The sequence below is a fragment of the Dermacentor andersoni genome, chromosome 6 (genome assembly GCF_023375885.2).
Source record: "Dermacentor andersoni chromosome 6, qqDerAnde1_hic_scaffold, whole genome shotgun sequence".
Classification (NCBI taxonomy): Eukaryota; Metazoa; Arthropoda; class Arachnida; order Ixodida; family Ixodidae; genus Dermacentor; species Dermacentor andersoni.
Genome location: NC_092819.1, coordinates 52096147 through 52113676, shown reverse-complemented (window position 1 = coordinate 52113676; position 17530 = coordinate 52096147). Strand labels below are relative to the sequence as shown.

Genomic DNA, 17530 nt, shown 5'->3' with positions numbered 1-17530 from the left:
GAGACATTCTCGTTTGAGAACTTCTGAAATATTGGGAGACGAAATCATTTAGATCGATGCTAGTAAATTAGATTTGTAACTAAATTTAGTTATTTTGTGTGTTTACAGTGGTTCATTTATTGCATTCTACCTTGAAAGCTGAAGGGGATAACGCGCACTCCAGAATTCGTCTGCACACTTGATGCGTTGGCAGCGGGTAGTTTCCGTGCCGGACAGCAGTTTTGCCGATGCGTTTGCTGTCAAACACTTGGATTGCTGCGGCGATCGTTCTAAGCTGCTGCTTCTACGAATATGTTAACACAGTTATGTAGACTCTGTGTGACTATTTGAGCCCGTTCTAACCAATGCTCAGCGGCCGTACTGTCCTCGCACAGCCATTCCTCGGATTCGTCGCCAGCTAACAAACGTGAGTGTTGTTCAACATCTCATCGAAATCGCTCGCTGAAAGTTCATACGATGCCTTAATTCTAACAACTGTATGCACACTTCGCCGCACAACTGAACGCTGCAGATGCAATAACGGTCTGGGAATCTTTCCGCCTGCAATTATAGGTCCGGACGGACTTCGAGCTGCAGCGACATGGGGAATGCCGAAACCCACGAAGGATCCCCGCCGCCAGACTTGCTCAACAGACATCTCGACCTCAGTGTCAAAGTTGACGACCGCTCTTTCCATAAGGTAAGTTATACGGCCAAAACATTTCGCATATACTAGCGTGCTGTACGTACGCGAACTAACGTTTATACGTACGCACCCTTGCAGCAATATCGCGCGAGCGTCGACCACACGCCGTTTCAGTCGCCTTGTAGCGGCTAGGGGCGGTAGGGTCGGCGACAGTATGCGCGCGCACGGAAGGCGATTTCCAGTTAGAATGCGTTATGCTGCGCTGTTCGCTTCAGGAGTACGTGTTCCTCGCAGCTACATCGAGGCCGCGCTGACATATATGCTGTGCAGTCGACGCTCGCGCGACATTATTAAAAAAATTGCAAGGGTGTACCTGTGCAAGATTCAAAGAGCGGTTGTTTTTCTCGATCGTTTCAGCACATCAGCGGCGACCACAGCGAGAAGAGCCTTACGGATCTTCCGTGGGGCCTCAGAGACGCTGTTTCGTTGTACGAGTCGCTCAACGTGTCGTTCAACGAACTTACAACGTTGCCTCCCGAGCTGCCGTTCAGACTGCCGCACCTACGCGTGTTGGACCTGAGCTACAACCGGCTCAAGTCGCTGCCGGAGAGCATCGGGTTCCTCTTCCACCTCGAAGAGTTGCTAATTCCGTTCAACCAGCTCGACTCCATACCAGACACGGTAGTCTACTTAAAGGTACTGCAAAAGCTTGACCTTTCACACAACTCCATCGCACGGCTCCCCGACAACCTGGGGAAAATCGCGACCCTGGCCAAACTTAATGTGAGTCACAACAAGCTCACGTCCCTGCCAAAGTCACTGGGGAAGCTGCCCAACCTTAAAACGATTCTTGCCTCTGGGAATGTTGACATTACGAACCCACCGCCTGCAGTCTGTGAGAAAGGATCGGACGCCGTCCTACAGCACCTGCGAAAGTCAGTCCGCATGCAAGAGAAGCCAACGCTGCGAGCTGTCGAATGCAACCAGTTCCCGAGAGTGCGTGGAAACCTAGTAGCATCCTCAGTGCCGAACCTCCACTCAGCCCACGCACAGTACTTGCAGATACAGACCGATACTGTGAACACGGCAAGTCGTATCAAGACTCCACTTCTCCCACCTATTGGTGCCACGAAATTGGAACCCAATACACTTACGGACAGGATAACAGGTTTGTTTGCACGTTGATGCCCGTGTATTATATTACGTCAGTAGCTGACGAGAAGACATTTATTTTTGAGTGCTTAGACCAGTCACAAATAGTCGTCTTGTCCATATTCAAAAAAGTGTCACCGCACAAGCACTGAACAGACACAAAAAGGTACGTGGGATCACACACTATGCATATATGGTCACACACGTCCGTGCCGCCACAGTCACTGACTTGATCTTCTCTGTTGCAGTAGACCTGTGCAATGGTTCGGTTCCTGCTTCAGTGATATTATAGAAAACGGAGAGCCTTGATTCGTAGCCTGATATTAATGTGATTTAATAGGATGTTGTCCGCAGAGATATGGCGGCACACTATCATATAGCTGTATTGCTGTACCACACATTAAAAGAAAAAATTTTAATGCATGTGGCAGTGCGCAAGTACAAGCTGCTGTGCTAGTTCTTCAGGCCACTTGAAAAACTTCTAAAGCGACAGTTGCTACCATTTTCAAGGTTGAAAAGGCAATATTGCATGGTTCATGGTTGCTTGATGCAGTAACGGTATACAGGATGTTTCAGCGAACACTTTCAAAAATCTCTAAAAGTTGCTGGTGGCAGATATCACAGTTCATGAGCTGGTCTACTCGAAGCGGCAGACAATAATTGCACAAAGGAATTGGAATCCAAAATTGACTAATTAATAAAAAAATCACTAATTAAGTTTATGACTAACTACATTATGGCCCTGATTGCAATTTACAAATTATAGCCATGGAATTCGCAAGGCAATTCGCAATTTTCAAGATGACACCAGTTTCGAGACATAAATTCCCAAACTTTGCAGAGAAATGCATTGGCATTCCAGTTAACAAAACGTCGTTTCATGCACTGAAGCACATAAATAACTGGAACGCCAATGCATTTCTCCGCAAAGTTCGAGAATTTATATCTTGAAACAGGTGTCGTTCCGAGAATTCGTTGCAAGTGGATTTGCCTAGTGAAGTCCACTGCTAGAATTCGTAAATTGCAATATGGGTCATAAGTTAATTAGCTAGAAGGTTAATTAGTAAACTCTTGTTAATTATTCGATTTTGCATTTCAATTTTTTGTGCGAGTAGTGCCCACTGCTTAGAGCAGACCGGCTCATAAACTAGAATTGAGCTATCTGCCACAGGCAACCTTTAAAAAATTTTGAAAGCGTTCGCTGAAACACCCTGTATAATGAGCGTTTCTTTAAATAATGTTGTCTCTACTGCTTGACGCTTTAGTAATCTGGTTAAATATCCCACCTGATGAATCAAGGACACCAAAAGAGTGGAAAGCAGACAGCGCATGCGCTTTATTGTCAACTAAACTTTTTGTTAGAGGCAGTGGCTTGTATTAGTCGATAAAAAATGAAAAGCAAGCAATGTAACAAAATGACACAAACAACGACCAAACATCACCTAAGATTATGTTGCAACAAGGACAAGTAGTATTTCACAGTCTGAACCAATGAATAAGCACACATACTTTACTTTAGTCAAAGAGTCTGAGCACCTTAAAAGCATTTGTTGTTGTTGAATTAGATTGCGTTATGACATTGGCTACACATGCTTAACTGCCCCATGTTCTTGCCGATGTTTAGTATTTGCAGCTTCTAGGTATAGAAGCAATTAGCTTGAAGAATAAATCTATATATGAGAGTACCATGCATGCACTCCACTCATGTGCATGTATTTACCACTCTCAACTGTTCTCATTGTATGAAACTGCTTTATTGCAATCGCAAATCTGCACCCTCTCACCTCAGTTTCGGTACTTCGATTCTGGTGACATACATCATTCGTTGTGTGCAGGCCTGCTGTACGGAGCTGCCATTGGCGACGCAATTGGCATTGCCACTGAGTTCCTGACTGTAGATGAGTGCGCCTTCTACTATGACCTACAGTGCCTCGAGTATGCATCTATAAGGAGAGATGAGCATCGGGTGCGATGGAAACAGGGGGACTGGACATGCAATGCTGATCAAATGGCAAGCTCAACCTTGTTTTGGCATGTGCTTCTGTCTTTTGCAATCTTAAAATAGTTTACACTGTTTGGGGCTTATCTTGTCCCATGACAATAATCGTCATCTGCCTCGCTTGCTTTTCCTTTCTTGAAAACTCGGTGCTCGCATCTTTCCTGTTGAGAATCCTGTGTCACGCTGATAATGTGCAAGCCGTTCGTGACTTGGAAGTACCGGGCTCGCATCGTGAAAGAAAGGAAACGCGGGCAAGACAGGTGATGATTATTGTTGTGGGACAAGATACAACCCAAAGGGGGTAAGCTTTTGTAAGAGTGTATACAGACATGGAGTGAAGAAAGTGTAAACAAGGAAGCAATGAGAGTAAATCAGGAGTAAACGAGTCCAAATAGAGGAATGAAAAATAACATTTACACTAAAAACAGTTCACACTCTTTCAGGCATATTTTTGTTCCACAACAATAATTGTCGTCTACCCTTTATTGTGTTTCCTTTCACAAACTCTACACTAACTACTTTCCTGTCAAGAATGCTTCATCACACTGATGACATGCATTTCATTTGTCACCTAGAAGTACTGGGCCTGCTGCATTTAAGAAAAGAAAGGCACGCAGAATTGATGATGATTATTGTTGTGGGACAAAGATACACCTCAAAGGGTATGAACTGTTTTTCGAGTGTAATATTGCCACATAGTGATGAAGAAGAAACTAAGCACAATATGGTAAAAAAAAATTTTCACTTTTAAAAACAAAACAATGTATGCACAATATTACTTTTAAAAATTTGTACACCATTTAAAGCATAATTTTGACACAGTAGTAGTTGTGATCATTCTTGTGCATATTTCTACCAGATAAGTAAAGAGGAGTAACCAAGGACTAAGCGAATGCAAAGCGAGGTGTAAAAGACAATGTTTAGTAACATACACTCTAAAAAATGTTGACACTGTCTGGGGGCTTATCTTGTCCCCAAGCAATAATTGTCAGCTATCTTCTGTGCTTTCAGGTCACAGATGGCACGTGCCTATCAGCACAACACAGCATTCTTGACAGGAAACTAGCAAGTGCAAGAATGAACTGAAACGCATGAAAGAAGATGACAATTATTGTTTGGGTACAAGATGAGCCATAAAGTGCAAAAATTTTGTTACAGTGCACTCTTACAAAATTTCATCTTATTAGAGTGTAATTTTGACACAACAGTAATTGTCATAATTATTCACACTGCAGAGGAGTAAATAAGGAGTAAGCAAGTCCAAATTAGGAGTAAAACAGAACATCTTGTAATACTTTAAGAAATTGTGCCACCTTTAGAGTGTAATTTACTTAATGCCTGGTACTTTGCTCTCAGTACTGCTCTGAAATGCCTAGATGTACATGGTGTTCCTAATAAACAAGTGCCTAGCCCCCAGAATTAAAGAAAGGGCACACATAAAATAAATGACAATTATATTTGCATGCCGAGGGTATGTCCTAAGAAGACGGACATTCACAGGATCAAGACAAGTACCTGACGAAGACAAGTTCCCTTGTTGAAATGTTGGCTCCAGCCTGAGACATCTCATTTGCTGATTACTAAAGGTATATCTTGAGAGATGCAGAATTTTCTATGTGTATCAGTATACAGGAGGTTGATTTATATGAACAAAATAATGTTGCTATTTGCTCACCTGTGGTGCCAATGAGGTGTCATGAATATAATCAGATCCTCATATTAGATGTCAGTGCTCCCATAGGCGTTGTGGAATCCACATAGTATTATGCAAGGAAGAGGACAGGTATACCGCAAGCACTTGATTCTTGGATGCTTATACCTTAGTTACCAATAAGAATTCACTGAGATAGCGTAATGCTACTGCATCGATAAAATTCTTGTTCAGCCAAGAAGAAACACGAAACATTCCATGCTTTCATTCCATTTACTCATTATGTATATGAGCATAACATCCCAACAGACCTTTTGCTTTCTATTTGTGATGCCTTCCTGCAGTTTTTAGTGCTCGATTCATTGCTGCGATGGGCTGGCGTTGTTGACGAACTCGACTTTGCGAAACGACTAGTATCCTGGAAACGTTCTGGCGTGGCCGAGCTTGGAGATGCGGAAGGTTTCCTCCTCTCTGACCTCACGAAACTGGTGAGTCACATGTTGCCTTTGAATAGTTTGTTTCATTAAATGCGAAATGCACATTCCATGCATTTTTGGAATGTCATATCAGGCAGGTGTTTATAAAGGAAGACTATTCAAGTACCTGGTCCAAACCATCCTATCTTGACAAAGCTTCTGTGAAAGTTAAAGGTCTGTTTAATGGTCACCTGTGACAGGTCAACCCGATTCCTGGCCTCATGTTGACTATAGGCATGAAGCAGGAAATGAAGTGCCACCATATATGCGGGTCTCTTAGAAGGCTTTGCGACCCAGTGGAAACGCTGTGATAAGGAAGCTTTGAAAGTGGCTTCATCTAAAACATGGTCAAAGCTATGCAAAGAACATTCAACATTAACCTCACACTGTAGCATGACCCATTATATTTTGATAGAAATTGCCTATATATATATTACCATGGCAAAAGCAGCATGTTGCACAGTGTTCTAGGAGGGGTCAAACTAGCTCGACAAACGCAACAACTGATTTGCCAGATTCATCTTCAGGATATTTTGGTTCTCTGAGAAAGATGTTAATCCAGTATGAAAATCTGTAGGTATCAATCACAGGCTCCCTTTTTCCGTCATTCCCATGCATGAAACAGCACTGCTTTTCCATCTTGGTAATCGTAAGACGTTCTACGACTACAGGAGTCTCAGGAAGGCCTGTTGTTCAAATGCACCATCTTTTCAAACAGGTGCTGCAGGAGGAAGGCTACATGAGCGCCCCGCACCAAGTAGCATTGCAAGTCTTCCAACGAAGCCAGCCTGCCTGCAACAATGGCCTTGGCAAACCACACGAAGCTGGAACTCCAGTTCTGGTTGACAATGGCTCCCTAACAAGAGCTATTGCACTAGGTATGCACTAGAAGCATTATTCGTCTTGGAAACTTGTGCTCTTGTTTGCATTTTGTTGAATACACCGTGCTGGAGGCTTTCGTGTCCCACAAATGTCATATTATGTGCTGTCAGAGAACACTTTCTGTGCATTGTCATCAAGACTGTCGGTGTTCAAGCATTTGCATTTAATGCTGTAAGGCACGCAGCGAACAGCCAATCCCATCAGTGTTGCTAGTATACTAAAATGTGTGTGTTTTGATAACAGCAAATACAAACCCTTACATTAATTGTATGTATTGTTGAAAGTTTTGATGCCACTCTGCTATCGACGAGGTCTGTCACCAGGCTCTGTTGCAGGGCACATGTAGCAAGCCTGGTGCACCAAAGACTAGGGATAATGGGGAACTCTGTCTCTTTCAATCTCTGAGGCTTTGTAACAATACAAGTTTTACAAGAGGCTAGGTATAATGTCTGATGGGCATGTCTGCATGGGCACATGCACAGTCACTTTCTCCTTTTTGTCCTGCAGACTGTGGAATAGAAATGTTATGAGATAAACCGAACGTGAAGCTAGTTATAGCAATATACAAATCCACACCTTGAATGTATAAAGCAGCACCATTAGTTTAACAAAATGTAGAGATGCATGGACATTCGCACTGATCTTGGCATTTTGTGGCTAATTTGGTATGAAAAGTGCCTAGTTGTTAGTACTCAGTCCATCTTGTAAAATTATTACTTTAACATAGTGCACCTTAAGATGAACATGAACTGGCCTTTCTTGTGCAGGCATACCAGTGTTCCACAACTTGTCAGAGGTTGCATCAAACTCTGTGCGGATCTGCCTAGCCACTCACCCAGAGGAACAGTGCAAGGCAGCATCAGTGGCCATTTCGACAACCCTTGCAACCATACTACAGGTGTGTGGGCTGCATCTCAATGGGTTTGCATTGCGGTCAAAGCTCATTCAGGGGTAGCAACAGTCTCGCGAGTACAGTAGCCTCCCTTCAGAAATAATCTAGAGAGACCTTGGAAACCTATTTATCTTATCAGAACTTCTAGTTAGCAGATGCGCTCTGAATCTGCTTAAGACTGAACAGAGATTCACAAACTGCTTTTGTTGTCAGAGACTGCAGTTCAGCTTAGCAGATCTTAGCAGAGCTAAACTGAAAGTGTTAGAGTTCCATGGATAGCTAAAATAACGACTGTTCTGTATTAAACTAGGTTAAACCTGATTGTCATGCTGAAGCAAGAGTTGTGAAAGCAAATTACATTGGCCATTTCTTGCTTGCTGTTGATTCAGTATAAAAAGAAAGTTGATGCTTGCCAAAGTTTGAAGTGAGGGAACATGAGACTACCAATCATAAATGGAATTCTTCAGGCCACAAGCAAGCTTTTCACCGAGTTAAAGAAGGAGCACGTGATAGATATCCATCATGCTGCTAGGAGTCGAACATGACTTGACAATAGCTTACGACAACTTAATTGCCAAAAGAGCCGAGTTGAAAACTACTATTTATCTTCCAGAAAACCATGCCGAACCATTCTTTTTCTTTTGTTCAGCCAACTTGAACGTGGGTTATTATTATGACGATGTGTGAACCGAAGCACATGTTTACAGACACATCATGCAAAGATTCCTTATGAAATTACATAACTTCAAGCTCTGCTTCATTTCTTACATGTAAAATTGTGAAGAAAGAAGCATAACAAACAGAAGCTGTTGCTTACTATCACACAAATTTAACAATCTTCTGCAACAGTGTAAAGGTTTAATTATCACCTCTAGCTTCATAATCACATTCTCACCCCGGTGTCTCTGTAGTTATGGCATTCTTCTGCTGGGCATGAGATTACAGGTCTTAATGGGCGTGGAACACAAAACAGTTTGTGTCCTTAGATTTCGGTACATATTAAGGAACATCACCAATTGCTCAAAATTGTTCACCTTTCCAGTATGGCATGCCTTATAGCTTGTTAAAGCTATAAATGTTAAACCTGAAATGTTATTATCGTCTGTAACAATACACTGCAGCTTTTTAGTGATGCAAGTTGCCCTTAGTTCCATGCTAAGCTGGCTGGCAATAGCAATTGAAAATCAAATTCTGGTTGCACATTCTTGCTAAGTGGAGTGCGTCTCTACTTGTAAATCTTGCAATGCTATGTGAAAATGTTTTTCACAAGAAACTAAATGAATGGGGCAGAATTATTGCACTGCGTGGAAAGCCGATGATGCAGTTATGATACGGTGATGAAGGCTCATGTGCGATAATTTCACTTTGACGCTTCCTTCGCAGGGTAAGCACAACCTTTACAGCTGCACGGATGTGGAGAGGCTACTTGACACAGTGTTCCAGCTATCAGTGAGGCAGTTGACAAGCGAGGGCAACATTACAAGCTTCAAGAAATGTTTTGAAGCAAGCAGCTTTGAAGAGTGAGTTTCTGCAAAAGAACATTCTTAAATAGTTTTTTTTATATGCTTGATTTGTCTGCTGATTAATAGAATCCCTGTTTACCGCTGCGGTAGCTTTTAGTGATGTGCTTGTTGCTTGGAACATGCAACTAACGTGCCGAGTTCATTAATCACAAATAGAACAGTAGCTCAACAATGGTATAATGCAGTGGCATAAGAATCGTCACATATTTGTTGTAACAGTAGACATACGATAAATTGCTGTGGATAGCACTGTAGTTTAAACCACGTACAAAAAGCATGTGGATGTCAGTGATATTATTAATGAGAAATGACAATCCTTTACATGCATTTAATGACATTATCTTTCACTCTGATTTGATAGAGCAGTGTTTAGCGAGATATATTCACAGTAAGAGAACCATGCTGGCAGATTGTAGATATGTGGGAAAGGGTCTAGTAGTAATTGTTTCTCCCCATCAGCAGCACAATGTCTTGATAATTGGTAAATGCAACTTTGATTAAGTGTAATGTAACACCTACTCCTCATAACGTATGCCATACTAGATCTTTGCTTTTGGTTTTGTTAAGAAGCTTCCAGCTTCCTCTAAAATGAGGTGTGACCAACTCAGCTTAAAAATTGCTTTGTTGCTCCAAACATTTGGCCACACCAACGTTTGACACACAAGTACGTGTAACTGCACAGCTTATTTTTGCACAAGAATTCACAATAGAGGTCTACAATGGAGCCGGTTTAGTAACAATGTAAGACTTGTCACATTTTTGGATGTGCAGGCTGCAGCTGAATGATCAGCAGTTGAGCAGTCACCCATTCAAGTCCTTATCTGCAAGCATCATGGCTCTCAAGCAGTGCAATGATTACAGGTGAGGACATTGTGCAATGACAAAAGAAGACACGACTTGCGCCATGCAAGCGCGTTCCTTAGTGCCTACAGCTCAAGGACAGGCATTTAAGAGCTAATTGATAAGACAGTGCTATACCACACGTGTTTTCAGGATTGTAAACAGACCTAATAGTCACCTGCAGCACCTGGCGCTATTCCACTTCTTGTGCATTACTTGAACAGTTAGCTGTATATCGTATGTCAGCGTGACGGATTACAACGTAAATTAACATGGTACAATTAAACATTTAGTTTAATTGCTCTAGGGCACATGCTGCATTTGCAGAGCATCAATATGTGCTCTAACAAATGGCAACAAACACAAAGGACAAGCAGCGAGGCCGAAAAGATCATAAAGTGTCTTGTGATCGTCTTGGTCTCCCCATTTGTCATTTGTTTTCTCTGGTACTGTTGACACAGCAACTAGTCCAATAATATGTTTTGTTGTGCCCTAACACCTGACCTGTGGCACATACAAGCATTGAGTAAGATCCACACAGCCTAATAAAGGTGGTACACGCTACCTCACTGTGCATTCACTGTGACGACCATCGTAACGGGGCATCCACAGCATCACTTTTGAAGTGTCATCCATGCTCCAGAGGCTTATTTTATGAATAAGTTGCCAGGTTTGGCTACTCTGCATTAAATTAGCTACCTTTAGAGTACTCCTGCCTTCACAAGTATGGGTCCTCTGCTTCTTTGCTATTTTCTGGCTGGCTCTTTCATCTAAATGTCAGGTATTGCAGTGTTACCATGAACCTGTTAATAATAATGAGCTCTAACGAAACGGATACTCAATTTTACTACACGTGTAACATGCCTTCAAAGCCAGTTACACATTTTTTGTCTCTAGTGCTGCATTAAAATGTACCTCTACGTACAAGTTGTTAGTTGAAGGTGTGTCTCAAGGGCACATCAGTAAGCATGCAGTGCGAGTACTTTTGATAATCACGTACAGTTGCATTTTAGGTACTTCCTTGGCTACCTTATTTATTGTGCGTAGCCTACATTAGCTACTACCTGCCTATTTCCAGAAATATCGTGGCTACTTCTCAGGTGTGGCACCTGGAAACCCTCTTAGCCAGAACATGTCAGTGTGTGAGGCACCAATCTCACCTTATTTTCAAAGCAAGGCTTTCTTTGCTTCTTCCTCCCACTTTGCGGACACTGGCTGCTGCCTTGTACAATGGGCCAATCCCAAAGATGTACGCGTAGACCTAGGAGGCCTGGGGCAACCAGCAGCATTATACTTGTAGTAGAGATGCAGGCCCCAACACAAGCAAAATAGAGTCGAAGCACATACTGAATGTGAAGGACACAAGAGGCGTCAAGCAGAGCAGGCATGTTTTCAATACACAGTGAAGTACGGTTTGCAATGTGAGACTTGCAAACATGATATGGAGCAGCATAGACAGGCCCCGAGGAATGGCTTCTTAAAATGTGAGCACACATGTGTTTGTAAATGCGAAGCTGGAGGGGCACTGAGAAGCAGTGATGAGGCAGCAGCAGGACAAGACCATGTTATTTATAGGTTTTACTTTGAGAAACAATTCATGCAGGACAAGTTTTGTTGAGCTTGTAGTGCGTGCAATAGAGTCTGGTTTATGTAGGGCATGTCCATGGTATTGAAGCGCAAGATTACGTTGAGCGAGGTGCTTCCCAATAAAAACATGTCCAACTTCGTCTTGCGTCTATGCTGGCCAATGGTTGCTGAACAAGGACAGTGTCCCTTGCAAAACGAAACAAAGCTTCGCTTAAACCGATTCTCACAGCATGTAGGATCCTCATTATTTCTTTTTTTCCCTCCCCCAGGTCTACCATCAGCCGCCTAGCCATGCAAGGGGGCCACAGCAGCGTCAACTGCTGCCTAGCGGGTGCCTTCCTCGGCTGCCGGGACGGCTTTTCGGCCCTGCCCGAGTCCTGGGTGCAGGGGCTGCTGCCTAAACAGCGCGCATGGCTCAATGAGCGCGTCAACAGCCTGCTCGACAAGATGGGCCTCCCCTGAGCACTATCGGAGAGCTTCATTGAAGCTGTTCTCACTTTTGTTGGGAGCCTCGCAACCAGAGTGCTAGTCTGTGGAACTGGTGGCGTGTTGTACCAGTACAGACTCCAATGAACCCATCTAAAGCATGGGAGCAGTGGACTCGGAAGAGCATCTGTGTTGTCTAGTGTAGGCTACTGGTTTAAGGTTAGTTCCTGTGTGCATACGTGACCGTATGGCCCGGCGCATAGCTTCTTACAGTTACCTATAGAGTGAAAAGTGCCGCTGTTGTGCTGTTGTATGTATGCATGGCAGTGCCGGGAAATGAGGGTTTCAGAGTGCTACCTTTTTCGTAGTGTCAGGACACATTTGAAGACACGTTCGGCAACCAGCACTCCATCTGTCATGATAGTTGGGTCTCTATAGAACAGCGTCTAAAATGAACTGTTTTTCTCTGTTAAGGAAGAAAAATGTTGGTTAAATCAAGAACTCATACCAGTGTGCAGAGTTATACAGAATGGGAACAATACCAATGGTGCATTGCTAAACTTAGAGAAAAGATGAGGACCACGTTTACTGCGCATCGACTTCAGTTGTGCATTTTCATTTTCTTCGTTTGCTTGGTACGGCATACTCTACGCGGGCAAACATTGATGCATGAGATGTTATGGGAGAACACCAATGAAGATTTCAGGCTAAGAAATCTGCATTTATTTGCACAGCAATGTCACACGTCTGGCCAAGCCAAGTCCAAGATAAGCCGAACTATCCACATCCCAGCATTCCCGTGGAGTCACACTGTCCTTTATTAAGACACTCGCATAAACGGTGGCACCAAAGTTTCCTTCAGGTAGTGCTATAGGAAGCTCTGTGCCCTGGCCACGGGTAGCTCATGCTTCTTAGGCTGCAGTCGGCTTCATGACTCCCTTATATGACTGACACCACTCTGTGCTAGACGAGCAATTGCAAAGTTCCGAGGTGAAAACATGTCTTATTGACTTGCGCTCACCGCAGCAGCCATCTTTGCTGCACAGAAGAAAATATGCTTGCAGTCTCCCCTTTACGCTGCAAGTCAAAAATGCTTCACTTGTAACCCTAAATCTTGATATGTATACACGTGCAGTGGTTTTGCATGCGCAGCTCACGTAAAAATTCCAACGTGGCATTGTGAAAAGTGCTACATTGTAGAGAAAAAGCTTGTACATTAGAATGCTGCCTGTTTCAGAACGATATTATAAGAAAAGAACATTTTGTGTACAGCGCTGTTGCAGCTAATCTTGAGCCACACTTCTATCAAGTCAGGAAAAACCACATGCATGCAAAACCAAATGCGCCACCACACCAGAACAAAGGCTCGGGTGATGCAAACATAGGAAATTAGCTCTTTCTTTTTTCGCAGAACAGTAGAACATGATCAGTTTGTCCTGAGAAAGCACAGCGGGGTGAAAGAATAGAGAGAACATATATAACCTAGAAAAATTAGCGTCGCCAAATACAAATGGGGTGTTATAGAGTTTTAACCTATACGGATAGTAGTACATTTCAGCATTAACATATCAGCGGAATACTGGTACGAAGCAGCGAACAGCACCACTGGAGACATCTTGCGATGCCATGCTCAAGCAAGTCAAATGGGTTCATCTGCATTCTGTGATTCTACTTATCTGTTGGCATAACAGTTTTTTGCAGCAATGCAAACTTTACCAATACTGTACTTTTCCCTACCAGAAAGTGAGACAAACAAGTTATAGCACATTCTCATTTGAAACGCACCATCACCAGATGTTGCCACAAGTGCTGCTGTTTGTGTTGCTTTGCATTGCCGTACTGGTACTATTCTGCTACGTGTAATGCCAGCACCGACACTTATTGGTAACAAAATACCTATAAAACTCCTGTTGTCAATGCACTTCACGGTGAATTCTAGAACTGAGAAACTGTATAGAAGACTTTTTACTGTAGCGACAGATCTAAAAGGCAGCTGGAGAGTTTGGTTACAAAAGCTGTTAAGTGTGGTAGCTAAATATCTTGGTATATGTTTCGGGGTTAGAAAACTGCCAACTTTGGCAGCTATGTCTTATTCCTGTAATATGTTATGCCTTTCTTCTTTTTGGCCGGTTGTTACCGATACACCTTTCTCATTATAAAAGCGCTGGGGTGCCATGTTGGACGTCGTCTAATTCCATCATGTTGCCAACTTTGCCATCTTGTCAGTTCTCGTTGGCTATATGCCTTCTTTGATTGTCTCAAATGCTAAGATGGCATAATTTGACAGTTATAAAATAGCACCCTTGGTCTGATCTGTCTTCCCGAGTGCTTTCTCGTGAGCATCTATCATCTTGATGTGCCTTTGTGTCACGCTAACCTACTGCCAGTGTACAGGTCCCAATACTTACGTTCATATGTATACGCGAGATAGCACATTTGGATGAAACATGGCCAGCTAGGTGTTGATGTAAATATAATCTTGTACCGTCTGTGGAATTCTGGTGACTCTAAGCACATTTAGACAATCAAGATGTATACAAGACAGTGGCAAAACAGTGAACAAAGCTTACGGACCAAAATTATTTGGTGTCCTGAAAAAAATGAAATATATACCTATATTACTTTACAGTCTTTTATATAGAGGCACAGCCTGAAGGTTTGTTGTTCTTACAACATGAAGAAATTTAGTTCCTTCATGGCTTGTGTGGTATATTTACTTTTTCAGATGGCTGTATGCAGATGAAATATGCAGGAAGGCTGCATTTTTGTACATTAAGCTAACAGAGAAGCCAAGATGTGAAGGTTTTATAAATTTTTTTAGCAGTAAGTGGTGCTTTGTTTACGTTGCTATATATATGCATTACATACCTATCAGTTCAAACTAGGCGCCTTTATTTTCCCCCAGATTTTTGTAGCTTGGACTGCTGCATCTATAAAAGCTCTCGATCTAAGTGCAAAAGTGCCTCCTATCTATAAATCTATAACCTATGGCTTCTACTTTTCCATCTGCGTTTACAACAGAGGAAGACTTACAAACTAGAAATGTGCGCCATGTGTGTAATGACTTGGTTGTAGAGAAAAGTGCAATGTCCCTGCTTCTCCCATTATGTGGAAGTCTTGTCTGTGATAACATATATGCTTGGCATGGCAGCTTAAAGAGTAAAGAGTAGCATTTGTTATTTCGCAAGTTTGCGCGTGCTTGAACAGAAAAAGAAAAAAACAGCAGGATGCAGCAATTGCAAGTGTCAGTAAGGTAGGCTTTTCCCTGCTGGTTTCTCCAGTTCTCGAAAGAATTCAGCAACGTTCTGAAAATTCTGCCAGCCTTTAAATACCATCAAGGAGCTTCACAAACACATGAACCTATTTTACTGCAGCGTCAACCACACACACTCAGTCACACCAAATAATAATAATGATATGCCCACATGGGAGACAGTAAAGAAGTGGCACAGTATACGGTGTAGCCTCAGAGATCAAGAAAAGGGCGGTTATGTGTGGCTTAGCATCAGAGATTGGGATTGGGTGTGTGCAACACCGAAGGCCATGTTATGCGTGACCCTTCTTTGTTGCCTGCCCTGTTGTGGTGTGTGCAACAAAGTTTGTTTGCCAGCTAGGCACAGGAGGCAATGAAAACAAGTTGCGTCTGGCTTCCTGAGCCCTCTGCTATTTCTGTGAATATTGAAGGTTTGGATAGAAATGAGAATGAATGAAAGCGCCACTTTGCTTACCAGAGCTTTCTTGATTGAATTTACTGTAAATGTGGTTGGAAAAGTCAGCTAGCCCTGGGTCTTATACTGATGTCATGAAGACCACTCTCATCGGTCAGTGAACACTGAAACCATTGAGTTTGCTCATCTTTTGTGAAAATGAATGGTCAGCTGCTAGCTCTGAGAACAAAACAATGTCATTCAATTCCCATTTGAAAGCAGCTGCAACTACCGTACATCCCAAATAGGCCTTAGAAGATAGTTCAGTGACTGTCAGTACTGTGAATATGATAGCTGTTGTAGATGCGAGATCATTTCAAGACAATAGGCGGAAACAACCTGAGCAAGAACAGGCTTTCTGCTTTCAGACAACAGCGAAGCAATTCTGGATTTGCAGATAACTAAGGGGGAAGGCAAACTAGGTGAATAGGAAAACACGCACATTTTTTTTTTTTTACATGCCGTGCTTATAAATTTAACCCACATAGGGACCAATCCCTCCTTTTCAGGCTGCTCACTGAAACGACTAAATGATGATAACTTCGTGTGTTGTGATTATATAGGTTCATGTTAGAAATTTCAATGCTGGCTGCTAACACTTCTTTCTGACTAACCCTATTTTTGTCACGAGAATCTTTATGCATGTTTGGTCTCGGCTGTTTCCAACAAGGAAATGTATTGTGAAAAGTTGTACTGAATTGTTCTGTGTTTTAATGTCACAACGATGGAAAAATTAAACTGTTTCAGTGGTCTTTTGGAATATTGGTACTGCTGTCTTTCTTCAGATTTTTGTGCTTTGTGTAAATTTACAGCCAATTCTTAGAAAACACAACAGTCAGCGGATTTATTTGCTCATCTGAGAAATGTCTGTTTAAGCTAAGGGTCTCCGACAGTCGCATAGAAGCACTGCATAACATGCAGTCGCTGACCAAGTGAGTTTACAATATCAGTAAGACCTCGTTATTTAGGCAGTCGTTACTTCGGAAAGCCCATGCATTACTTCACGACATCAAACTCGTTAATTAGGACAGCTCAGAGCATGGCGAGCCCGGCATGCCATAAATGTACGACACAAATGAGCAAAAGCGGCACTAGCATCCAACCGAAATGAAGCAGCAGAATCCACGTTGCCTTCATCGCAAGTGGAAACTGTACGACACTGACAAGAATGATGGAACGCTTTTTGCCTTTGTAGCCTTCCTTTATTCTTGCGTTTACCACAGCATTGTCCGCATGCCTTCAGATCTATCATGATCACATCGATAGGGACTGTTTCAACCGCAGCGGTTGTGGCAAACAGTAGCTTCATTTTGACTCGGAGTGCACGTTGGCCACTTGCCTTCAGAAATGTGTGGTCGCCATCTATAATTACGTCGATAGTCACCGCGGACAACAGAAGTTTCGTTTTGACTCGGCGCGTGTGTTGGCTGCTTGCCTTAAATGCATGTTCACCATCCATGATTGCGTCTATAGTGGCCGCTATTGTGGCAAACGGTAGTTTTGCTTTGACTTCAGAAATCTATGGTTGCCATGCATGATTGCATCGACAGCAACCACGGTTTTATCCGCAGCGATTGCAGGAAGCACAAGCTTCGTTTCGAATCAATGCAATGCACGCACAATGTCATAAACATGGTGGAAGCTGTTGAGGGTAAGGAGCTGCATATTCTACTGCAGCCCTAATGCTCGCACCAAATCCGGCCGCTACATCGCGATGAACGGACGCTCTGTTCCTAACCAGCTCAATGTCGAAAAATATCATCTGGATGT

The 17530-nt window shown here is 42.8% G+C and overlaps 1 protein-coding gene across 1 annotated transcript; it reads left to right on the top strand.

Moving 5' to 3' along the window:
• The first annotated feature begins 64 nt into the window (after positions 1–64).
• Positions 65–16520, top strand: LOC126522913 (uncharacterized). The gene is made up of 10 exons (XM_050171756.3): positions 65–406; positions 553–679; positions 1043–1793; positions 3613–3788; positions 5772–5915; positions 6622–6781; positions 7553–7683; positions 9061–9197; positions 9972–10061; positions 11897–16520. Exons 2-10 carry the CDS (start codon positions 581–583, stop codon positions 12087–12089), a joined length of 1881 nt encoding a protein of 626 aa, XP_050027713.1. The 5' UTR covers positions 65–406; positions 553–580; the 3' UTR covers positions 12090–16520.
• The last annotated feature ends 1010 nt before the right edge of the window (positions 16521–17530 follow it).